The sequence below is a fragment of the Protopterus annectens genome, chromosome 8.part0 (genome assembly GCF_019279795.1).
Source record: "Protopterus annectens isolate FY-2018-M chromosome 8.part0, PAN1.0, whole genome shotgun sequence".
Lineage (NCBI taxonomy): Eukaryota > Metazoa > Chordata > Ceratodontiformes > Protopteridae > Protopterus > Protopterus annectens.
In genome coordinates, this window is record NC_056741.1 from 357,512,555 (window position 1) to 357,539,293 (window position 26,739).

The 26,739-nt window shown below is 38.5% G+C and overlaps 1 protein-coding gene across 1 annotated transcript in view; it reads left to right on the forward strand.

Moving 5' to 3' along the window:
* CLCN1 (chloride voltage-gated channel 1) overlaps nucleotides 1-26,739 on the forward strand; it is a 2,440,475-nt gene that overhangs the window by 1,877,742 nt on the left and 535,994 nt on the right. The window contains exon 16 of the mRNA XM_044079868.1: nucleotides 18,925-19,058. Coding sequence (XP_043935803.1) covers nucleotides 18,925-19,058 — 134 coding nt within the window. The remainder of the gene's footprint in view (nucleotides 1-18,924; nucleotides 19,059-26,739) is intronic.

Consider the following 26,739-nt stretch of genomic DNA (forward strand, 5'->3'; position numbering starts at 1 on the left):
CCGACTGCAATATATGATGCCGAGATTGCAAACCTATAATTTCAGTCTTGTCTACAAGAAAGGCAATCTTCTTTATCTTGCTGATACATTAACCATATCACCCAGAAACAACACAGAACATCATGAGAATGAGAACCTTGATTTTGAAGTCATGAAAATGAGAAATTTTTCTCTCACACATCTTGATGAGCTGAGAGATCACACAGCCACAGATCCAGTTTTACAAAGGATTAACCACTTTATCGATGAAGGATGGTCATCAAAGCAAAATAGTTTACCTCAGGAAGTGCAACCTTATTTTCCATACAGAGAAGAGATTTTGTCTGACAATGGTATCATTATGAAAGGTCTGAAAGTAATTGTTCCAAAGTCCTTGCAACAACAGTACATTACTATCTTCCATCATGATCACCCAAGAACTGACTCTTCCAAAAGAATGGTGAGAGAACTAGTATTTTGGCCTTCTATGTCACAAGACATTGAGAGAGCACTTTCATCTTGTTCCACATGACAGTACTAAGCCACATCAACAGAAGAAACCACTTCAGCTAAACCAGATACCAGAACTACCTTCGTTGAACGTAGTCATCGACATATTTGAGTGGAATGTCAACATTATTTGGTGCTAGTAGACTCTTACTCCAATTGGTTTGAGATTGACTTTCTTCCTAAGCCTGCATCCAGTATAGTCATTACTAAGATGAAGTGTCATTTTGCAGTATACGGTAGTTCACACAAAGTTATTTCTTATAATGGCGCTCAGTTTACAAGCCAACAGTTCAAAACATTTGCTGAAGAATGAGACTTTACTCATGTCAGGAGTAGCCCTGAGTACCTGCAGTCAAATGGTTTGGCAGAACATACAGCTCAAAGTGCAAAACAGTTACTAGAGAAGTCAAAATGAAATAATAGTGATGTTTTCCTGAATCTCTTGAATCTCAGAAATGTTCCTTGTTCACGTCCTCAGAGACTTCTGTCAAGATGAACAGGAACCACATTACCAATCAGTAGTCAATTGTTGATTCCATGTGTGAAGAACAACAGGTCAGTGTAAACCAATTTGTTGAAGAAGCATTTAACCCAGAAGTCCTACTATGATAAGACCAGCAAATCTTTCAATCCATTATGAGAAGGAGAAGTTGTAAGGCTGCAGGTGTCCAGAGTTTATGATCGGATTGGTATTATGAAGAATATTGTCCAGAGCTGAGATCGTACATTGTGGAATCACAAGGAGCAGAGTTTAGGCAGAATTAGAAACATTTGAGACCAGTGTCTGAGCCTATACCACAGCACATATCCTGTGAGAAAGACTGTTTATCTCAGAGTGAGTTGTTCAGTGTTCCAATTTCTGAGGAAGTTCCAGAGGACATTTTCATTCCTGTGATTGTAATGAATCCAGAAGTTCCTGATACGAGATGCTCACCAAAGATTCTCCCTGTTGCTAAATTTGGTCCAGATTGTTATGTTATAAGATATGGTTGCATCTCTAAACTCTGTAACAGATACAAGGCAACTTGGACATGAAAATTGTGTTTTGTTTCTAATGTCTATAGTAATGCATGTCTAAAACTAATGTTGTTTTTTACAAAGGGCAATCTTGGATGTAGATCAATGTGTGTATGTATCTTTAAGAAGCTATCCAGGGGCTTGCACAAGTATATAAATACTGAGCATGTGCGAGCCTGACCACAATTTTGTAGTTAGCTGTTGAGATGTAAGCATCTATGTATGTAACGTCTGTCTGTTAACCAGTTTGTTTGTATTTTATGATGCTGCTATCCATCCTGATGTGTTTCTATTTATTAAAGCATCTAAACGAAATACCCCACCTGCTTGTCATCTATGTTAGAGAGAGACGAGAGACAATACCTGTCTGGGTCATTGGTCATTGGTAGTCGCAGAGCCTGTGTATATGAAGGTGCTGATTTGGAAGCACAATACTTTTAATAGCATCCCTGCAAGGTAATTAACCTGAAATGAACCCATGAAAGAGATGTAGCACTTCATTTTTCAATCACTTTCTCTGAGAGGTTGAGGGGAAGGCAAGCATTAGCAGGCGAGTATAGATAGGTTCTTATTTTTAACATTGCTCTTACAGTTGTTGGGAGTGCTTGTGTTGATCTCTGAAGCTAAGCAGTGTCGGCCTGGTAAGTACTTGGATGGGAGACTACCTGGGAATAGCAGGTGCTGTAGGCTTTACCTATAGACATATCAACCCGAATGTGCTTGAGCTCACCCGTTGGATGGGAGTTAGGAAATTCACCCCAGGGATCACGACAGTCGCCCTGCTAGACAGGGGTCCAGGGAAGTAAATATTATGGGAAGAAATAGCCAAGGAATTGTTATGGCTAGGCTTGTATAGGCCCTAGGGCCGATGCCTAGTACCAACCTATGAACCTATGAACAACTAGAGTGGTCAAAATGCTATAGGGGTATGTTCATGGCTTCCAACCTTCAATTTTCAGATTGAGAAACGCTGCCTCTCTTAATGTGGAACACAGTGGTAAAGGGGTCTCTCACTAGCGACTTTAATGAGGAAGCTCATAGGATGATTAAATGTGATAATTTTACATATATAATAGGCTTTTTAATGAAATAATATGATTCAGTTCTACTTGCCATTGATGTTAGTTAAATTGCTAACATGGTATGTGTGATGGATTCTTTCAGTCTGGAACTTCCGTGTGGCAGTCTCATTCTTTGTGAAACTTTGAGGAACATAAACGTTTTATGGCTACGAACAAGGACCACTCCTTGAACTGAGGTACACTTGAGAGGTTTGGGTCTGTATGGAGGTATTTTGCGCTTTTGTTTTGAGCATCTTAAGTTTCATCGTGGTGTACATGTTGCTGTTAGAGCCAATTAATAAACAAAAAAAAAAAAGTCACACTTTCTAACAGATGAATATGTAGTTTTGTTTAAACTTTTACTTTGGATTAGAGTGATTTTGTGGGGATATTTTGGTAGTGCTTTCTTGCAGAAATGCTCCCAAGACAGTTTTTATGAAATCATTTAACTTGGCCCATACTGTCCTGTATTTGTTTTTGTACAGAATTACGAGGTAACCCAGGTATTCTGATATTTAAGTTATATCTCACCACAGTGCTTAGTTGTACATACTCAAGTGGGTATCTCACGTTTGTTGAAGGGTTTGCTGAGGGATACTGTGGTGCCAGGCTACTGAAGATAGGGGATGTCGGGCATGGGAGCGGCTGAGTAAATGGTGCTCAGGGTAGGTCCATGGCAGTATTTAAGGTTGTCATTAAGAAGCTTTGGTTTATGAGTGTGCAGAGGATTTACAGTTTTCTTTCTGAAGACTAGGAAGCACAGAGTTCACATTGGTTAGTAAGCTCAAAAGGTGATATATTCTGCTGGAATGGATGTGCTGGCCGATGGAGTGGTGTACAATGAGGTCACAGATGGGGACCATAGACTAAGCATCAGTTGGTGACCTGAAAGAAGTGGATCTGAAAGGTGATGGATTCTGCTGGGATGGATGTGCCAGTTGCTTGAGTGGTGCACAATGAGGTCACAGGTAATCCTACTTTATTAAGTGCTCATTAAGGCATGTCAGTGTTGCTGCAGTTTGGGAGTAGTGTAGGGGCAGGTGAGGATGAGGTATCTCGGGGGGAGGGTTAAGCAGGTTTTGGGATTGTTTATGGGAGTTTGGAGTTGTCCTCAGATGGGGAAGAGTCACAGCAATGTGACGTTGGGTCAGAGTTTGGGGGCATGGTAGTTGGGTTTGGTTTTCCTGGGACAAAGCTATGCAGATGGATTGCTACTTGAGTTCAGCACTGTTCTTTATTTGATTTGGCAACAGTGGGCAGGCAGTCAGATGTAGAATTATTATCTGGATCCCGTTTAGCTTGTGTGTTAGGGATGTGTGAGGAAAGGTTTCCCTTGTTTAAGCAGAAGTTTGAAGGTCTAAGCAAGGTAATGCGTTTCCAAGGTTACTAGTAGAGGTAGGGCATGGTTTCTTTTATTTATCAGGTGTAAAAGTAATGTGATAAAAAAAAAAAAAAAAAAGCAAGGGCTGAAATTTCAGGATAAGGCCAGATTAAAGGTAAGTTTAATTCTGATTAGTATAGTTGTGCAGGTGACAGGGTTATCTGATGTTATTAAATCTTGGATGGCGGTTTACATGTTTGAAGGTTTGGGGTAGGTTTGATAGATGAAGACTGGCAGATTTATTGGCAAGATAACTTTTGTGGCAAGGGCTGGAGTAGGGAAATGGAGGATCATCGTGTTGCAATTTGGGGGAATTGGTTTCATGGATGTATTAAAGTCATTAAAAGGGTGGTTCATTGGTCAGTAAATGCTATTCTGGTCATTGGATGTTTTGCATTGTAAGAGTGTCTATAGTGTTTGGATTGCTATTAAATGAATCTTTTAGAAAAGGAAGTCTCATTTTGGTCATTATATCCTTTGGGTGACAAAAGGACGTTACAGTAAGTAAGATGACATGCAGTTGGGGCTTGCTTTGTTTTGGATGTTGGGATTTTTAGTGCTTTGGTGGTACGTTTTCCAGGTAATGACTTGGAAAAGATTTGCAAAAGTAACCATTGCTAGTTGGATAATTCAGGATATGTTTGATTTACAAATGTTATACAAGGGTATCAGTATCACTTTGGGATTGGTGAGGGATCATCTGTTTAATTTTGGCAGTTTAGGCAACTGGATGCTTTGGGTATTATATGATAGGGCTTTGTGTGGTTAATGACAGGGATTCAGTTTGGTCTGGAGAAGATGGATTACACTGAATGATGTTTGGCTTCAACCTTTTAATGTGTGGTTAGGTTTGTTTTGGTTGCAAGTTTTGGTATGAAGGAGGGGGAACAGCCTGGTAAGGTGGCTGGGCAGAGAAGAGGGGTCCCTCTTCTGTTCCCACTCTGGTGTTTGATGTTCATTTCATTGAACTGGGAAATGCAAGTGAGTGTTTGGATGCTGCTTGATAAGTAAAAGTAAGTGAGGAGAGGAAAATACGCTGCTTATTTGGTTAAATCCTTAATTCATTAAGTGGGAAATGAAAGTGAGCATTGAGACACTGCTTGATAAGCAAAACAAGTGAGTGGGGGTAAGGGTTAACAGGGTCATGCTGCCCAGGTTAACAGTTACATAGATATTTATGCTGTGATTAATAAATTATAAAACTGGTTGTCAAAGTTGTGTTTATTGAATTTTAATAAAGGTCATCAAATGTCATTTGGTGGGATGTGTGTTTATTGAAGAGGAATGGGAAAATGATATTTGGTAACAAACCAATTTGTGGTTGGTATATGTATCAAGTAGGGGCTTCACTTTTTGAGTAGCTTTTGTGCCCCTCAACTGTATAAATGCTCTCTTTTCTATTAACTTGTTTACCCCCTAGGGTTGGATTTATCCTAAGGCAACACTATTGTACATATTGTAGATAGTAATTATTATTATTATTGTCATTTTTTTATTTTTATGATCTCTGATGTAGTAATGTGATGTTCTAACTGCAAAAGTTTTATTGAGTTATGCCTTTAACAAAATCAATAAAATTTCTATTTGAAAAAAAAAAAAACAATTTGTCCTGGGACATCTTCAGGTGGGGGTCTAGGTAGAAGTAGTAATAGGAATTAGGAGGGTAGGGGAAGAAAACTAGTTGGGGGGGCAGGAAAGGGTTAAATGGAAAGTAGTATGATTGGGAGGAAATGAGGTCAGTGTAGGGAGGGTGTTAATATATTGTGAGAGTGTGATTGGGTAAGAAATCATATTTTAGCATGAACTTGCTACCCGCCCTCCCTCCCTCCCTGTTTTAGAATATTGGGTTTTGTGTGGTCATGTTATAAGTTTGAGAGGTGGAGAAGAGGGGTGCCTCTTCCTTTCGCACTCTGGTGTTGGATATTCATTTCAATGAGCTGAGAAATGTGAGTGAGTGGTTGGACGCTGCTTGATAAGTAAAAGTAAGTGAGTGGAGGTGAGGACCTGCTTATTTGGTTGGATGGTTAATTCAATAAGTGGGAATGAAAGTGAGCGGTGGGATGCTGCTTAATAAGTAAAATAAGTGAGCGGGTGTAAGGATGCTTCTTATTTCTTTAGGGTGAGCGGGGTCACGCTGCCCTAGTTAACAGTTACATGGATGTTTATGCTGTGGTTAATAACAAATATTGGCTGTCAAAGTTATATTCATGGACTTTTAATAAAGGTTGTCAAATGTCATTTGTTGTAATGTGTGTTTATTGAAGGGGACTGGGACAAATGTTTAACACATACTTTATTGAAAATATAGCTAACATGGTCAGTGACCCAAGCCACCCCCACACTCTCAACTCCACAACTAACCCCACTTCACCTCTCTCTCTCTCAAACCTCAGCTAACTATGCTGCACTCACATCCCCCTCATTGCAAAACATATTAACTACAGCCTCTCAACCTCCCAGCTTCACACTGTAACCTGTTCCCATTAACTACTACAAAAAATTAAATAATTCTCCATTTCTGCTGACAACCTCCCAGCCAAATACTTGAAAATGGCTGCTAATGCCATTGCTTATCCTATCAGTATTCTTATCAACAGATCCATCTTGGAATCCTACATCCCTCCCATTTGGAAAAAAATCAATCATAATTCCACTGCACAAAGGTGGAAAATCTAATGAAATGTCCAACTACCACCCTAGCACCATCTTATCTCCTCTCTCCAATCTCTTAGAAAAATGTGCAAACAAACAATTCCTGAACCGTCTTGTCCACAATGAACTACTAACGACCACTCAACACAGTTTTAGACCAGCGCATGGCACAACAACTGCAATAATAACCTTCATGGGCACAGTTAATAAAGTAAGAGACTCTGGCCAGCTAACTGCAGCATTATTTCATGATCTATCCAAGGCTTTCGACACTGTTTCACACCCCAAACTTTTATGGCAGCTCTCAGCTCTAGGCCCTTCTCCATCCTCACTACAGTGGTTTACTAGCTACCTGTCCAACAGACAACAATGCATAAAATGGCAAGACTGTCTCTCTCAATACCTAGCTGGCAAAAATGCAGTTCCACAAGGCTCCATCCTTAGACCCCTTCTCTTCAATACCTTTATAAATAATCTGCACACTGCTTCCTGTCAAGGTACTTTAATCCAATGCACCAATGACTCAACTCTCATTTCCTCTTCCAACAGCATAGAACACCTGAGACAAATAACCCAGGTTGCCTTCTACTGTATTGAGTCCTGGCTCAGTAATGCACAACTACTACTCAACCCTAATACAACTAAGCTCCTTCTTTTTACATCAAGGATACTCTCAACAGACTTTAAGATTTATTCTCTAAATAACACAGAAATTGAAGTGGTCCTGCACACCAAATTATTAGGAATACCAATAGACAATAAACATACCTTTGACCTTCATATACATAACATTATCAAAAAACACACCAAACGCTAGGGATGCTCTATCAGCAAAAAAAAAGTCACGGGTATAGTCACTAAAACAACACTAGCCTCAACCTAAAGCATAGTACTATTACTACCCTACTATCATTCCTTAATACTATATCCCTTGCCAGAGATAACAACAAACCTGTCTTCTACCTATTCTTAGATCTCTCTAAAGCTTTTGACACCATATCTTACCCTCTCCTTCTGCACAAACTAACCAACCTTAACTTCTCCCCTGCTACTGTTGCATGGTTTTCCAGGTACCTCATTGACAGATTTCAATCAGTGAAGTGGCAATCTGCACTCTCCCCTCCTCTCCCAGTTAAAATGGGTGTCCCTCAGGGTTCCATCCTTGGTCCACTACTTTTCAACAAACTTGCAATGGGTGCATCACACTATAAACACCACTGTACAGCTCTTTGCTCCCTCAACCGGCTTGACCTCCCCCAACACCTTAACTATCTCCAGCTAATGACTGCCCACAAAATTATCTATAAACTTGACTTAAACTCAGTACTCCAAATCTACGCACCAAGCAGGACTCTCTGCTTTGAACGCAAACAGCTCCTATCTCTATATAGACCAAACAAAACTGACAGACAATGCCTATGCTCTTACTCAGTGGCCAAACTATGGAAAGCTCTACCTTTTGACATCAGACTTATTCCCAACTTAAAGAAATTCAAGCATAAACTAAAAGACTTTGTACTCAAATTACGTATCTGTCCCTGTTCCAAACCAGACTGACTCCTACCTCCCATCATTTAACATAGTTTAATTTCCCCACACCTACTTTCTAACTTCTTTGCTCCAGTAATCACTTTCTTCTGTACTATAAACTTTCAACATATAACCTCACTATAACTTCTAGCACTGTGCGCAAGCAGTAATCTCACCTTCCTTCCCCCTCTTCCATCCTTTTACTACACCGTGCTGAATCACTAACCTTCTATGCTGAAGAATTAACCTACTTTTTTCCCACTGAATTACTAACCTATTTATTGCTTTTCCCGCCCCCACTGCCATCCCTTCTGAGCCTTATCTTATCTCTAACTTTTCCTCTGCCATGACTACAAATAGGTGAGACTCTCTGTATTTTATATGAATATACAGTGGATATAAAAAGTTTACATACCCCTGTTAAAATGCCAGGTTTTTGTGATATAACAAAATGAGACCACAGTAAAGAATTTCAAAACTTTTCCCACCTTTAATGTGACCTAGAACCTGTACAATCCAATTGAAAAAACAAACAAATCTGTTCAGGGAAAAAATATAAAAAATAAAAAATGCACAATATACTGGTGTGCCCACCCTTAAACTAATACTTTGTTGTGTGTGTACACCCTTAAACTAATACTTTGTTGTGTGTGTACACCCTTAAACTAATACTTTGTTGTGTGTGCACACCCTTAAAAATAATACTTTGTTGTTTTTGATTTCATTACAGCATTCAGTCTTCTTGGGTAGGAGTCTATCAGCATGGCACATCTTGACTTGGCAATATTTGCCCACTCTTCCTTGCCAAATTGCTCCAGATCTGTCAGATTGTAAGGGCATCTATTGTGCACAACCCTCTTCAGGTCACCCCACAGATTTTCTATTGGATTTAAGTCTGGGATCTGGTTGGGCCATTCCAAAACATTAATTTTCTTTTAGGGAAGCCATTCTTTTGCTGATTTGGATGTATGTTTGGAGTCATTATCGTGCTGAAAGCTGAAATTCCTCTTCATCTTCAGCTTTCGAGCTGATGCCTGAAGGTATTGGGCCAAAAGTGACTGGTATTTGGAACTGTTCATAATTCCCTCCACTTTGACTAAAGCCCCAGTTCCATCTGAAGAAAATCAACCCTAAAGCATGATACTGCCACCACCATGCTTCACTGTGGGGATGGTGTTCTTTTGGTGATGCAAAGCATTGTTTTTGCGCCAAACGTACCTTTTGGAATTGTGGCCATAAAGATCAGCCTTGGTTTCATCAGACCATAACACATTTTCCCACATGCTTTTGTGAGACTTGATGTATTGTTTTGCAAATTTTAGCCAGGCCTAGATGTTTTTCTGTGTAAGAAAAGGCTTCTGTCTTGCAATCCTACCCCATAGTCCAGACATACGGAGAATATGGGAGATTGTTGTCATATGTAGTACACAACCAGTACTTGCCAGAAATGCCTGCAGCTCCTTCAGTGTTGCTGTAGGTCTCTTGGCAGCCTCCCTGACCAGTTTTTGTCTTGCCTTTTAATCAATTTTGGAGGGACATCCAGTTCTTTGCAACATCACTGTTGTACCATATTTTCTCCACTTTTTGATGACTGTCTTCACTGTGTTCCATGGTATATCCAATGTTGCAGAAATATTTTTTTACCCTTTTCCTGACTGATACCTTTCAAAAATGAGATCCCTTTGATGCTTTGTAAGCTCTCTGTGAACCATGGCTTTTGCTGTAGCAGGCAAATGAGTAAATGTCAAGAAAATCCTACTAGGACAGCTGAACTTTATTTGGGGTTAATCAAAGTCTCTTTAATTGATGGCAGGTGTGTACCCAAGAAGACTGAATGCTGTAATTAAATCAAAAGGTGCTTCAAGAAAGTATGTTTAAGGGCATGCACACACAAAAAAGTATTAGTTTAAGGCTGTGGACACTTATGCAACCAGTGTATTCTACATTTTTTATATTTTTCCCCTAACAGATTTGTTTGTTTTTCAATTGAATTGCACAGGTTATAGGTCACATTAAAGGTGGGAAAAGTTTTGAAATGATTTTTTTCTGGTCTCATTTTTTTATATAACAAGAACTTGGCATTTTAACAGGGGTATGTAAGCTTTTTATATCCAGTGTGTTTCCCTAATCATATTGTCTGTTTCAATGTAAATATGCTCTATTCATGCAATGTACATTTCTCTCCTAATCTTTTTTTTAATAGCTATATAGTTGTGCCCCTTATGTAAAAATATTTTATTTGCTATGTTGTTGAGCTTTCCATGTACAAATGTTTTCTTCTTCTATGTACTGGAACTTTCCACCCCGAGCCTCCATCGAAAGTGGGTATCTTATTCAGGCAAACATTAACAGTAACCAAATGTTAAATAAATAAGTTAATAAATGACTTCCTGGAGATAATGTCAAATTCTTTATATGCCAAAGTGGTGTATGAATGTTTTCATAACAATTTTCATTGAACAACTAAATGCTGAGATGTTATGAGATGAGTAAAGCTACTCAGTACAAGCTATGGAATTCCCACCAACATCACAAACATTTTTTTAGAGATTCAGTAAAGAAGAAAGAAGCAAACATAGTCATACAGGAATGAAGATCCAGGAAATATTCATTCTGGTTCATATTACCCTGAGAAACAATACTGTGATAAGGATGAACACATATATGTATATGTATATGTCTATGTCTGTTTATATGTATATGTAAATCTGTAACTCTATTGATCAATATATATGTATATATATATATATATATATATATATATATATATATACATACATATATATATATATATATATATATATATATATATATATATATTCATAAATGGTTAAGATTCAAAAAATGTAATACACATCTAAATAAAACATTTATTTGGGTGTAAAATGACTGAATTTACAAATGACTGAATGCTCATTTCTGAAGTGAGGGTAAGTAGGAATGTGCATAAAAATGAATGCTTGACTAAAAACGTTATTGCTGTCAATGTACATGTGCAAGTATTTGTTGGTTAGGATTAGAGTAAAGGTTAGTTAAGGGAATAGAATTGCTGTTTTGTATGTTTGGTGTTGTGTGGTTGTCCTTTGTATTATGTAGTGTTACTGTTAGAGAAAGGGCTTTTGATAACATAATATGCAGGGTAACACTTCCCCTGCCTCTGCACCTAATCCTTCTAAGGTGACATTTTATATCAGTTTTGTACTGGAGTTTATGATGCAGTGTGTTTTTACTTGGATAGAATTATTCAATATTTTGTGATTTGATATTATTATGCGGTGTTTAGTAATTGGGCGGCCACTGTGGTGCAGCAGTTAGCATTGCCGCCTCACAGCAAGAGGTTCTCCGGTTCGATCCTTGGCTGGGGTGCCTTCTGTGTGGAGTCTGCATGTCCTCCCTATGGTTGCGTGGGTTTCCTCCGGGTACTCCGGTTTCCTCCCGCATCCCAAAGACATGCTGTAGGTGGATTGAACACACTAAATTGGCTCTAGGTGCGAGTGTGTGCATGCGTGTGCCTTCTGTGGAAGGCTGGGCGCTGGGCTGGCAACTCGACACTGTAAAACTCCACTGCCAGTCATGAGCCAACAGTGATCTGCTGCGGAGACCCCTAACCAGGAAAAGCCAGAAGAAGAAGATGCAGTGTTTAGTAATTCAGTCTGGTTTTTTTTCAGTCATTCAACTTCACTATTTTGAGTATTAGATATTTTGTGATGTGTGTGTGTGTGTGTGTGTGTGTGTGTGTGTGTGTATATATATACATATATACACACATATATATATATATATATATATATATATATATATATATATATATGGGATCAGTATGGCTCACTGAATGCGGCCAGGCATACTTGCGCAAAAGTGCTTTTCACCGAAAGGCACTTTCGCGTAAGTATGCCTGTTGCGAAGATCACACTACAGTGGGGATAAGGGATAATTCCCTTTTCTCTGCTGTAGTACGACCTCAGAGTGAGAATATTTAAGTAGGGGGTGTGTGAGAGGTGCAGGGGGGCTTGCCCCCCTCCAAAAACATAAAAGTAATATTTTTTTTAAACACTTTAACGAAAGCGCTTTTTCAGTGAAAGCACTTTCGTTAAACTGTGTTCGGTGATTGTGGATTGGGACTATTGAACTTTCGTTCAATAGTCCTAGAGCCATAGATATATATATATATATATATATATATATATATATATATATATATATATATATGGGTCTACTTTCATAGACCGAATGTACGAATCGCCGACACACAAGTTACCGACCCCAAACAACCGAAAACACACCACACCAACAACTCATAATACCGAACACCACAACACCGACACAAAAAACGTCAACTACACATTACACGCAACAACATATCCACTAACCTTAACCTAAACCCTAACCCTAACGTCCAACACTACCGCACATTTACCCAACCCGCACCCTAACCCTAACTCACTTAACACACCCCTAAACCTCAACACCGTCACTATCGCACACTTACCCTACCTGCACCCTAACCCTAACTCACTTAACCCACCCCTAAACCTCAACACAGTCACTATCGCACACTTACCCTACCTGCACCCTAACCCTAACTCACTTAACCCACCCTAAAACATTCAGCCCGTCACTATCGCACACTCACTCCACCCGCATTATAACCCTGACACACTTAACACTTCCCTACACTGCTCTACGTCACTTCCACACATTTACCTCACCGGAACCCTTAGTCCGACACCACCGCACACTCACCTTTTCCACACCCTAACCTAAAATCCCTCACTATCGTACACTTACCTGTCCGCTCCCCAATCCTAAATCTTTCATTTTCGCACACTTACCGTATCGCGCTCACACGCTGCCATTGTCGGTCTCTCAGCTGTCGGGATATCGCGTTTTCGGTAACCTACCTGTTCGGTCGTTCCATCTCGGTCTGCCGGGTGTCGGTGACGTGGCGCTTCGGTCTATGAAAGTAGACCCATTTATATATATATAGACATGTATGTATGTATATGTATATATAAATATGTGTATATATATATATATATATATATATATATATATATAGAGAGAGAGAGAGATATGGATTCACATAAGAAGCTCGAAATACTGAAATATCGAATTTCAGTATTTCGGGCCCAGAAAGTCGAATCCACAAAACCACGAAAACTCAAAACTGCAAAATTCAAAATCTCACACACCGGAGATTTTGAATTTTATAGTACTACTGCACAAACACACACTATTCTCCCCACACACACACATAACCTCTCTACTACATAGCCCCCCTGCACCCCCCACACCCCTGCCACTTATATATTCTCACTCCAAGATTGCACTACATACAAACACACACAAAACACCACCACACATTCTCCTCGCACACACACATCACAGCAACAGAACAGACTGACACACACCACAGTCCCTAAAAAAAACTCAAACTAAAAATGAAAACTGAACTCTTAAAACAAAAAGGCAAGTGAGAGAGAGAGAGAGAGAGAATTTTGGTAATTCTCCATCTCCATCAGATAGCAGGAAATGCATAAGTGCGCCATGAACCTCAGCGCCTCCCTCCTTCTTCCAGGATGGACATGTCCATCCTCCCTGCCTGTGACATCAAGCACTATTTGAGCTTGGATTACCTGGACTGTAATCGAACTTTATCCCTCTATACCACTAGAGCAGGCTAATACTGTATATTATAGCATTTTTTCACTCTGCTATGTATGAAACCTTTACCCTGCGTCACAATGTCTATAAACCAATTAGCACACACTTTCCCATGTGCAGTAAACTACTATAAAACGTAGTCTTCTCTTTTGTCTGCACCTGATGATGAATGGCGATCCACAGCAGCCATTTGGTCAGTTGTTTCAGGCCATCTAGATATCCACACCACTGAGGTATTGTTGTGTTTAGGTGCAGTTCAGTCAGAATGCTTCACATCAGCCAAATGCATAACCAAATATTTGAGCTTGCAGTTCCTCTCACACTGAGCAGGTTAGTATTGCAGCAATATATCATCAGTAGGGTATCCTCTCACACTGAGCAGGTTAGTATTGCAGCAATATATCATCAGTAGGGTATCCTCTCACACTGAGCAGGTTAGTATTGCAGCACTATATCATCAGTAGGGTATCCTCTCACACTGAGCAGGTTGGTATTGCAGCAATATATCATCAGTAGGGTATCCTCTCACACTGAGCAGGTTAGTATTGCAGCAATATATCATTAGTCGGATATCCTCTCATACTGAGCAGATTAGTATTGTAACAATATATCATCAGTACGGTATCCTCTCATACTGAGCAGGTTAGTATTGCAGCAATATATCTTCAGTAGGGTATCCTCTCACACTGAGCAGGTTAGTATTGCAGCAATATATCATCAGTAAAGTATCATCTCATACTAAGCAGGTTAGTATTCCAGCAATATATCATCAGTAGGGTAAAGCAAAACTTTGTCAAGATGGTCAAAAATCAATATCATAGTCCCTACTAATAGGTGAATAATCCAGCACTTAGTGAATTCTGCTTCACAATGATAGTAAGAGCTAGGGCACATGGTGCATGTATATGTGTTCGGTAATTTTCCAATTAAAAAAAAAATCAACAAGTGACAATATAGATTATACAGGCCACAGTACAATAGAATGTCAGATTGTGAGCTCATAAAAAAACAAGACAAGTAAGTTTGAAGACCATATGCTTGTTGAGAGATACCATTCTGAATATATACTTCTGCATCCAGGAAGGCACAACATGTCAGATGATTGATGCATTTTTGTGTACCTATCCAATTATCAAGGTTGAAGGAGTGTAGGGTGTTAGTCTACCTAACATGCAGGGTCAATTTGTGCCAGAAATTGGTAACTCTTGATTTCCTAGGTAAATATTAGGCTAGCTGCCTTTGAGGTTCATTTTAAACGTAGCCAATTTCTTCTAAAGGTAAGACTGAAACATTGGATGTTGTGCCTGTGAGGTAAACACCTTAACCATTATACCAAACTCCAACCCTAAAGTGTTATCCGGATTTGAACCCTGGATCACCTGTGGTCTATCTCTAAAGTCAGTGCACTTTTACCTTGTGCTACAAGTCTATATTAATTCATCGAAGGTTCACCTTTCTTCATCAAACCCTAACCATCGATCATTCATTTCAGCAAACATTCATATCAGTGAAAGATTTACTTAGGGAAAGGAAGCAGTTGACCAGCAGCACAAATTTGCCCTTTTCCCACTGTAGTGCAATCTCAGAGTTGGTATATATAGTTGGGCGGGTAGGGGGGCATAGCTACCGACATTGGAGGTTGGGGGAGTGAAGCAGTCCAATTTAGTGGGTTTTACATACTGTGGTGTCTGTTCCTGTATTGTTTTTGGCCAAGTGCTTAGTTTCCCCTGCTTAATTTTTTTTTTGATGAGAACGTTTACTGAAATGAATATTTACTGGTTAGGGTTCGATGATGAAAGGTTCGGTGAAGTGAACCTTTGATGAATTAATACAAACCCTTTGTGTCACAGAGACAGTTTAATTTCCAAAATGAGCACCCCATGTTTGTCTCTCCACCACACCCTCGAGACGAGTGTCTAAATGTATAGATTTCTTGCAGTGGCAGGGAATCAACCCAGGTCAACTGCTTGGAAGGCTCATCAGTATACCACCAAATGCTAGAAAAATGCCATACAGGTTCATAATTAAATATTGCACTTGCTGCCCTTGTGGACCATTTTAAGGCCAGTCATTTTCTATTAGTGAGGATTAAACCCTGTACCTCTTTCTTGCGAGATAAGCACCTTAACAATTATGCCAGCACTTCTGAATAATGAATTTATCACTCCAATGTATTTTATATACTGATAGAGATTCTAATTGTCTGCTTGGGTGTTTGTATAACTGTTTGTCCTGTGAAGGATTTAAGAGATTGATTAGGGTGATGTCTTTGATGCATTGTTGCTAGGTGTAGATCATCACACAAGAGTCTTTAAACCTCAGGTAACTCAGATAAGGCTTCTAATATATCTTGAAAGCTAGTGGTCTTTTTGACCATTAATCTTATTTATCAAGAACCTTTGCATCCTCTCTAGCTGCATAATTTGTATGGCTAAGTGCATGCAGAAAGAGGCATTTTGCATAAAAATTGAACTAATTAAAGGTATAGAAGGACAACATCCTTTGACTAAATAAGATACCACTGAAAATTAGTCATGCCAGATAGATGAATGTCCTAACTACAGCTGCAGTATAATGGTCAAAGATCATGGAGTTGTTGATCTAGCCTCCAAGATCCTTGACTGCCAGCTAGGTGCAGTCATAGAATCTGCAAACAATGTCAACATTCTTCAAGAAGGTCTTACGTAAACAAATGATTGGTACCAAAGTCATGGTCTCAAACTCAATGCAAAAAATATATTATCATCCCTTTCTCTAAGATCTGTATTCCTGCAAATTACCATATCAGTGGCAATATCTTAAATACGCACTCAGTGGTGAGATATTTAGACACTCATGTTGACAGCAACCTTGCCTTTGATCACCATGTTTCCACAGTGGTAAGAAGGACATTCTATACAGCTCATCTCAGAAGTAAGGGCATTTTCGAGAAAAGGAGAAGTTATCACCTCTCTGTACTCTTCATTCATTAGGCCAATAATTGAGTACAATGCACCTTTTGCTATGTACGTTTCAAAGCACCTGCAGCAATTGGAGAGACCACAAAGGTTCCTCACAGGGAAATTCAAGGTCTTCAGCAGCTAACCTATGTGGATCAGCTGAAATCACTATCACTTTATTCTGTTTCATACAGCCTTCTCAGTGGCAATCTCTGCCTTGCATATAATGTGAACTCTGTCCCTGCTTTATTGGAAATGCTGCACATCTGCAAGTCAAATGGCACATGGCTTACTCACTCTAAGGACCTAAAGCTGGCATGTGACATCAATAGAACCTGCTGGAGGGACAGATTTGTCTCCAAGAGGGTACTACACTTTTGGTAATGACTCCTGCTTAGAGCACCTCATTGGCCCTCTTCAAGTGCAGTCTGAACGATTGGATGGATAACCATAAATTCACCCCAGGGTTTCTACCTGTGTCCCTCTTGGACAGGGGCAGTAGGTGCTGATCGTAGTAACAAGGTTAAATATGGCTAGGCTTGCAAAGGCCCTCAGGCCATTAGCTTAGTAACTCCCTATGATCTAATGATCCTATATTTGTCTGTAGTAAGGTACTGTAAGTTATAGATAAGTAGTGTTTCCCAAAGACAGCAATGTGACAGTCTTTTGCATTTAGTTTGAGCCCTTTCTGTATATGTATTTGGTTTGCAAGATGTAACTCTTGCTGAAGTACTTCTGTATCTGTGGGCAACTGGATGATGAAACCCCATTTGCAATCATCAGCGATTGTGGTAGCCATAGGTCAGGAGTTTGTGGTAAGGAGGTTGGAAAAGTATATAACAAAAAAGAGAGGCCTCAGTACTGAGCCTTGGAGTATTCCACAGGCTACTTTATTACTTTCCAAACTGCATCTGTAGGTTCTATTCTTCAGACAGTATGTAATCCATCTTTTTAACATTAGTTATATTAGCTTCTCCACAATGCAACATGGGGTAAAGTAACAAAGGCCATGACCAGGCAAATTCAGATAAGCTGTGTGAATTGAGTGGCCACTGTATACTGCATCAGTCACCTTCTCAAAGAAGTTAAGTAGAAATAGAAGGCCATTGACAAAACAAATCTGTTGTGGGTCTAGTTGTATGACATGTTTACTACTGTAGTTTATGAAGTCTTATATGATACATTACATGTCCTTACAGATTGTGCTAGTTAGACTGATGGGCATGTAATTCCTGGTATTTGTGGTAGGACCCCCCCCCTTGTGCAGAGGCATGAGCTCAGCTGTTTTCCAATCCTTTAGAGTATTCCGTAGTTACTTTTTAGTTATAAAAATGTGCATTATTCATATATAAGTAATGTTAGCTTCCTTAGCTATCACAAACAGCATTTTCTATCAAGAGATTAGTACATGCTATGCAACAACAACAGCTGTGATCTAATTTGGCATGCAATACATGATAGGAAAGATGGTGAAACAGTGTGTATTTACACACTTTATAGTAAACAATCAACATATGTGTGCATGTGGAGCTCAACTGCTGACTCTATGGCAGCATTAGAATATAGTTTTGCTTAAGAAACTAACCAATTTCACCACTGCAGCTGAAGGCTAGTATGCCTAGATGTAAACTAGTGCAATGCAGTACTAAGCTGCCACACCAACAATACTGCAAAAAAGTTTCAGAGATGAGTTTGCTGACTATTTTCTCATGTGAATATATGCTGTCACAACACTGATGTACACAAAGTGAGATTAGCTCTGAGTGTTTATCAATTGCTTATAAATGGCGAATAACTGTAATTAGATGTCTGCATTTGATATACATTAATTGCCACTTTTGCTACACTGCTTCTGGCCTTAAGAAATTAGCTGTTTTCCATTCAGACCTTGATACTGTTTCCTTTCAAGCCCTAGAGGTCTAATTTTCTTCAGAAAGAGCTTCACAATGTCTTTTTCTACAATTAATTTAACTCAGTGTGGGAGTGAGCTAATTATTCCTAGCATGGCCCCTGAGTGCAATGTGTTCCTCATCAGTTTCAGATGTAACTTAATTACTGATCAGTCTCTAGAGCACTTCAGTAACTTACCAACTATTTTGTTTGGGAAGTAAAAGAATATTACAAAAGTAGGTTCTCTGTTTCTTTTTTGAATTATGTCTTACCATTTTCTACATCCTTTGTCCCTTTACAGTAAATATAACATCTTTGTAGAAGACATCATGGTACGAGATGTGAAGTACCTTTCCTACATCTGTGTTTACCGTGACCTCCAGAATGTGATTGAAAGCTGTTGCCTCAAGACTTTGCCCCTAGTGGACTGTTCAGGTAATGATTACATATCATTCAGGGTTCCATTACTGTTTAAGCGCACATACAAGTCTGAGTTCAAGGCATGAAAGGCATTCACATGCAGAACTTAGAGCACCATTTACCATAAGTCAGAACAATATTCTGTTTTTGATTTATCTACAAGGTTTTCTAGAGAGGCACATATTTATGTTGTCCTACAGGAAAAAGTCTGTTATACACAAATAGAAAAGGAAATGCAAAAAAAAAATGGTAATAAGGAACACATTTTATTTTGACTACATAACATGTTTTATTTTTAACAATATAATTGTGAAGCATTTTATTATATAGAAAGAAATGTATGCATGCTGATGAAAATGCATAAGGAAACATTTTATGTAAGCAATGGAAACTGAATTTGTTAATATAAAATTATGATGGGTCCTACTGGTTTGTTTAATCTGTGTCCTGTCTACTGTTTCTTCTTTGGCTAAGATATTCCTGCGTTTGCAGTTTTTTCCCCAAAGTATCCAGGTTCTTTCTACATCTGAAGACATGCTGAAAGTCAAATTGGCAGTTCTCCTAAACTGTCCATAGGTGTGTGTGTGTGTGTGTGTGTGTGTGTGTGTGTGTGTGTGTGTGTGTGTGTGTGTGTGTGTGTGTGTCTGGTCAGTGTGTCTGTATTTCTTGTGTTGGACTAAAGTGCTATCCAGAACCGGTTCTCTGGCTTATGCCCATCATTGCCAAGATATTCTTTGACTTGTGTATACTCTGAAAGTGATAAAGGACGAATGAGTGAATGAATGGATAAATGAATGACTAAATGAATGAGTGATCCACATTTTAGAAACATATCTTCTCAACATCTTTTGGAGTTAAAATCTATATTTTCTGTTTGGAGTTTTTTATTGTATGTGTTCATAAACATTTTAATCTTTCCCAAAAACATATGAGCTAAGCACTGTCACCTAATTCCTATAAGACTGTCAGATATGGGGTGTATAGCTTTTGTGCTAATTAGATAGCTAGAGAAATTTGCATGTCATTTGGAACACAGAACTTTAACTAAAATCTCAGTTGGAGTGCTCACCTTGGAGAGGCTAGTACACAATCTCAATATTTTTTCTACTGTTTATTCATTTTCCTGCATTATATAGTGTCAGAATCTATGAGATATCAGTCAGAAATTAAGAAATGCATCTGCAGATGTGAAAGTTTTCAAGACTGCATGTGTTTAGAGCTGCATAAATATAATTTACAGTTGAAACATGGTTCAGCTGCAAGCGATATGATTTTTCTTGCTGCATAGAAACTTGGAAAAACAGAAAGCTTTGAACCAGATATGTGACTTATTTTTCACTGCATGTGGATTAACCAAGAAGCTTAACACAGCATAATATGTTACAGTCCTGCATGTCACTGAAGAAACATTTAAAAGGCTTTTAACTATTTTACTTTCCTTTAATAGACATACAAAATAGCAGCAATTAGATAAAAAATAGGAATGTCTGTGAGGCCAGAAATAATGTGCCATTTATTTCCCATTTGTTCTGTGACTGCTTTTGTTGTGAGCTGTGGAACAGATTCATACTGTGAATTTAGAGAGTTCCTTGATTCATTCAGAAAGGCCAAACTAGTTTGTAGAATAAAAATGATAAAAGTTAGGAGGGGTAGATTATTAAGAGAAATGCACATGATCTTATCGAATGTTGATCTGTAGACAGCAAGTAAAATCGCTAGTACAGTGTTAAAAGAATCAACAGAGGAAATGAATAAGTATGAGATAAAATATGAGCCAAATGATAAGGAAAATGGGAAGAAAGTGAGAATGTCTTTAAAAGGTAATGGATGAAAAAATATCTAAGGATGCAGTGTAACAAAAATGTAAGAGAAGTTCAGGTTTCATGTAGTAGGAGTAGCTTTAAACATGGCAGAAAGAGACGTCCTCCATTTAATAAGTTCTGCAGTGTCTGTGTTATAAAAAGAGTATATCGCAAGAATGTGTTCAAAATAATGTGCAGGACATTGAACAGGAGCACGAAAATGAACGCTGCCATCAAGCAGCTGTGGATAGTAGTATGGAAGTAAAAAGACGTGATAACAGTGTTATTTGAAAATATATCTGAAACACTGAGTGTAAGACTATTGAAAGAAATGCTGTGAATTCAATTTTACATATTGAAAAGAGACTTGTGTGCAATTAACATGTTGTGGCTACTGAATGGCACAATTAGGCTGAAGACTACTGCTATGTATATTTAAAAATAAACACTACAAAATGTTTCCCTCAAGTTATAACACTTGCATAGACTTATCGCTCAAGTGTTTTGAAACATTTACTTTAGGGCAGCTAGGAATGGCAACACAAAATCCGCAATCTAAAAGTCAAAAAGCACATGTGCATGAACTCTATCACAGTCACAGAGAGATGTCACATAATGCAGTAAGCGCTAACAATGATATTCTGTGTGACTATGACATATTTATAGACTTATAAAGTAATCCAGTACCATATATAACTAAAATTGATGTTATGTTACCAATGCAGGTTGAAAAGATAGTAAAGGTTGCTCACATAAATACAATCAAACAAAAATTCAATCAAATGGAGAGCTTAGGTATCAGTAAGAAGCAATCTGGGTCAGAGGAAGGTATGAATTATATAGTTATTGTCACAAAGCAAGATGAGTATTTTTTGTACTGATCCACTGAATCACAATAAAGTGATTAAATGAAATTATTACCCATTGCGAGCCATAGAGAAGGTTTTTTTTCAGTACTAAAATTAAACTTTTTTCTTTACATATAAAACTAGAAGATATAACCTCCAAATTGCATACATTTACTGCATCGATAAGAAATTAAATATTCCTTAGACTTCTGTTTAGTATTTCATTAGAACCAAAACTACTCTATAGAGCTATTTTGCAAGTAGTTGATAGTTTGGAAAGGTCTATAAATATAAGTAAAGATATATTATTAACAAAAAGCATATGTTAAGACACAAATAATAAATTGGGACAGAATAAAAAATTAAAAAGCACCATGGTATTGTAGTGGAGTGAAACTACAAGCAAAACATTCCACATAAAGAATCGCCAGACTGGAAAATAATTTTATCACTTTTGTCTCTGTTTAATCAAAAGACTTCTTCAAGAGAAATAAGAGCAAATCTAAACTAAGATTGACAAGTCTGAAATATATTAATTATATTCTAACATAAGGGAAACTAAAATCTGATGAATAAAACATGAAGCAGTTGTACAAATGCCACAACCAATAGGGAAGGAAGCGGTACCTAGCAAAAATGGCACCTAATATGTTTGCAATAACTCTACCCCTAAGAAAGATTTTACAATAAGTTAAAGAAAAAGAGTTTTGATGTATTCAAATATCTAGTCACAAACGGTCCAATATTTAAAATACTATGGTGTGAATAAGCCAGTTATGTTGCAAGTAGATGCCAGGCAGTATGGTATTGGAGTTCTGATTCTGTAGACAAATATACCAATTGAATATGGACCAAGCGCTAGATGTGCAAAAGAGATATATTCTTCTAGAAAAGGAACTATTAGTAACTGTGCATGGATGTGAGAAATTCCATTAACATGTGTGTAGTAAGTCCAGGTGGAAACATACAGCAGACCTTTGAAAAGCATTTACAAAAAGTCTTTGTATAAGTCATCTCTGAGACTACAGAAGATGTTATTTAATTTACATTAATATAATATACAAACCAAACAGTGAACTACGTAGATGTACTGGGTAGAGCATATTTACCAAAAAATGAAGTAGAATTGTTAGAAAAAGAACAGTAAATTCTTTGGGTTATGCCACAGTCACTAATGGCAAATGAAATAATAAAATAATTTTAGGGATGTACTTATACAGGTTCTAAACATAGTTACTGAAAAGAGTTTCAATGGAAGAATCGTCTGACTAAAAATCATTGGTGAGAAAAGAAATTAAGTCTTATTTTTTCCATCAGACAAGAAATAATTTATGCCCAGGTTTTAGTGTTCAGGGATGACAAAGTAATAGTTCACAATCAACTTCGAAAACAAATACCTAACAAGAGTATGAATCATATCTGGGAAATGTAAAGTAAAATAAAGCGAAAGATGATGAGATATATTGTACTGGCTAAGAATATCAACTCTCAAGTATCTCTAGTGTCTAGTGTTCCTTTCTGAACCATGGTGTGTTTAAGTGACTCTGCAGAGTATGTCTAGTGTCTAGTGTTCCCCTCTGAACCATGGTGTGTTTAAGTGACTCTGCAGAGTATGTCTAGTGTCGAGTGTTCCCCTCTGAACCATGGTGTGTTTAAGTGGCTCTGCAGAGTTTCTCTAGTGTCTAGTGTTCCCTTCTGAACCCTGGTGTGTTTAAGTGACTCTGCAGAGTTTCTCTAGTGTCTAGTGTTCCCCGCTTAACCATGGTGTTATTAAGTGACTTTCAGGCACATTCTGCATAGTGTCTCTTGTGTCTAGTGTTCCCCTCTGAACCATGGTGTGTTTAAGTGACTCTCAGGCACATTCTGCAGAGTGTGTCTAGTGTCTAGTGTTCCCCTCTGAACTATGGTGTGCTTAAGTGACTTTTAGGCACATTCTGCAGAGTATCCCTAGTGCCTATTGTTCCCCTCTGAACCATGGTGTGTTTAAATGACTTTCAGGCACACTCTGCAGAGTATCTCTAGTGTCTAGTGTTCCCTCTGAACCATGGTGCGTTTAAGTGACTTTCAGGCACATTCTGCAGAGTATCTCTAGTGTCTAGTGTTCCCCTCTGAACCTTGGTGGGTTTAAATGACTATCAGGCACATTCTGCAGAGTGTCTCTTGTGTCTAGTGTTCCCCTCTGAACCATGGTGTGTTTAAATGACTTTCAGGCACATTCTGCAGACTAACCTGTGGTGGCTGGTGCTTCCCCCAACCCTGTGCCATTAAGACATATATGATAAGACTACTCCTTAGTAGATGGTGGTCTGCCCCACTGCCCATCCCTGTTCTGTTTAAATGCCACTCAGGCATGAGTTTAAAAAGGTGTCCCTAGTGGCTAGTGGTTCCCATCACTCCATGTTGTAAGGTCTGCTCATTAGTCAAGGGATGCTTAGAAGTATAATAGCCACCATAACCCACACACACAGACATACACAAACATTCATTACGCATACATACACTCACCCACACACATAAACACACACACACACACACACACACACACACACACACACACACACACACACACACACACACACACACACACACACACACACACACACACACACACACACACACACACACACCCAGGCAAACCTGCAAACACACTCATCCATTCACCCATACACATAACATAAACACACACACACACACACACACACACACACACACACACACACACACACACACACACACACACACACACACACACACACACACACACATACATACACACACACACACACACACACACACACACACACACACACACACACACACACACACACAGGCAAACCTGCAAACACACTCATCCATTCACCCATACACATAACATAAACACACACATAAACACACACACACACACACACACACACACACACACACACACACACACACACACACACACACACACACACGCACACACCTGCCTACCTAACTTATTGTCTCACTAACTCTCTTACTACTTCTACTCAGGCAGGTACATACTAGCATAGCTCACATGCAACACCTTGCATACAGCTATGCACACACTCTCTAACACTACATTAATAATACTTTTTGTGTTAAGTTCAACAGTTGACAGCAACATTCAGTAATGCATTAAAATAGACACTTTTAATCATATTTGGACTTATATCTGCCAATGTACATGCATTTGCACTTGTCTTATATTTCTATCCATATGCACATCTCTTCATCAATGTAGCATCTACCTATTGATTTGATATATATATGTGTGTGCATGTGTGTGTGTGTGTGTGTGTGTGTGTGTGTGTGTGTGTGTGTGTGTGTGTGCGTGTATGTGTGTAATTGACTATAAAATTTAATACTATTAATAATAGCATTTCAGAGGTATTAGAGTTGTATGTGTCACCAATTCTGAAGACTATAAATGACTGATATTGTTTAGTACTGACCCATTAAACTTTAACTTGAATGTCTTCAGGCATGTTGGAAATCTGATAATTTGAGTATGTGAGCTTTGAAAAATCAGTGGATTAATACTATATGAAGTGAGAATTTCCACAATTTCAAAAATCACACATATTACAAAGAAAGGAACATTAATAATACTTATCAGAGACTACATTATGAGTTGTTAGCTACTAAAGAGTCTGATTCCAGAACTGATTTTATCAGTTGTAAACAAAATGAAATATACTAACACATGCCTTGTAGCATAGAAGTTTAGAAGCTTATAGGAGCAGCAATAAATAAATAAATACCTACATTTGCCAAAATGTATCAATAACTAGTTAATTATCAGTTGGCTAGACAAAAATGGCAGTGCTCAACATTATTTTATATAACTTGACACTTTTGAGTTGCTAGTCTGTCAGTAAGAATTTCTCCTATAATGATAACTAGAAAACAACTTGAAGATACATGAAGCAGAATAAGTGGCAAGAGAAAACAAGAATATAGAACATGAAAATAAGATGAGAAAATACAGATAGGTGGTAAGAAACAAATTAAACAAAAATAAAGCCAATACTGAAATGTTTGGCTGCACTGTGAGTCTGTGAGTATAAAATGCATAGACAATAACCAGAATGAGAATGACAGTATGGATGTAGATACTAGACTGCCTGAAGTAAGAAAACTGGAGAAACAGAAAACAGAAGCAAGAGATAAACAAATTAATGGAATGAATGGGTTCAAGACAGGGAACAGAAAATGAAGGCTAAAAAACTGAAAAAAATTAGTTTAGATATGGAAGATCATATAGGTTCATAGGTGTGTACTAGGCTAATGGCCCTGGAGTCTTTACAAGCCTAGACCATAGGATTACCCTGGCATCATGCCACCCAAACTTAGTTCCCAGTGCCTCTGTCAAGTAGAGCCACTGGAGTGATCCCCGGGGTGAATTTTTTATTTCCCATCCAATCATCAAGATTTTTCTTGAAGAGGGCCAGTGAGGTGCTCTGTTTGACATGTATGGGAAGTCTATTCCATAGCATGGGCAGTCTCTTGGTTATGAACCTGTCCTTCCAGCATGTTCTGTTGATTGTGGTAATGAGGTTGAGGTCTCTGGAGCGTGTGGTGCGGAGGGATTGGGATTTCTTTAGATGTAGCATTTCTAACAGAACTGGGTCAGACATGGCTTTTTAAGTCAAGCAGAAATCAGCTCTAAGTAGGTGATATGAGACAGAGAATAGTTGGAGTTTTTGAGTCTGTCCATATAGGGCAAGTGTTTAACACCTAGGATCCTCTTTGTGAGGTACTTTTGCAACCTCTCCAGTTGTTGCAGGTGTCTAGTGAGGTACATGCCAAATGAGGCATTGCACTCGATGATTGGCCTAATGAGGGAAGAGTACAGGGAGACAATGACCTCTTTCTTCCTGGGTCATGGTCAAAAGAGAGGTTGGTGTCAACCTGTGTTACCAGATCTCTTATAACACCTTCTGTGCTCAGTGGACTACCATCGATGTGGTAATTAATGGAAACTGTGTTTTTCCCAAAGGGGGTGACAACACATTTTTTTGGCATTGAGCTTAACTCATT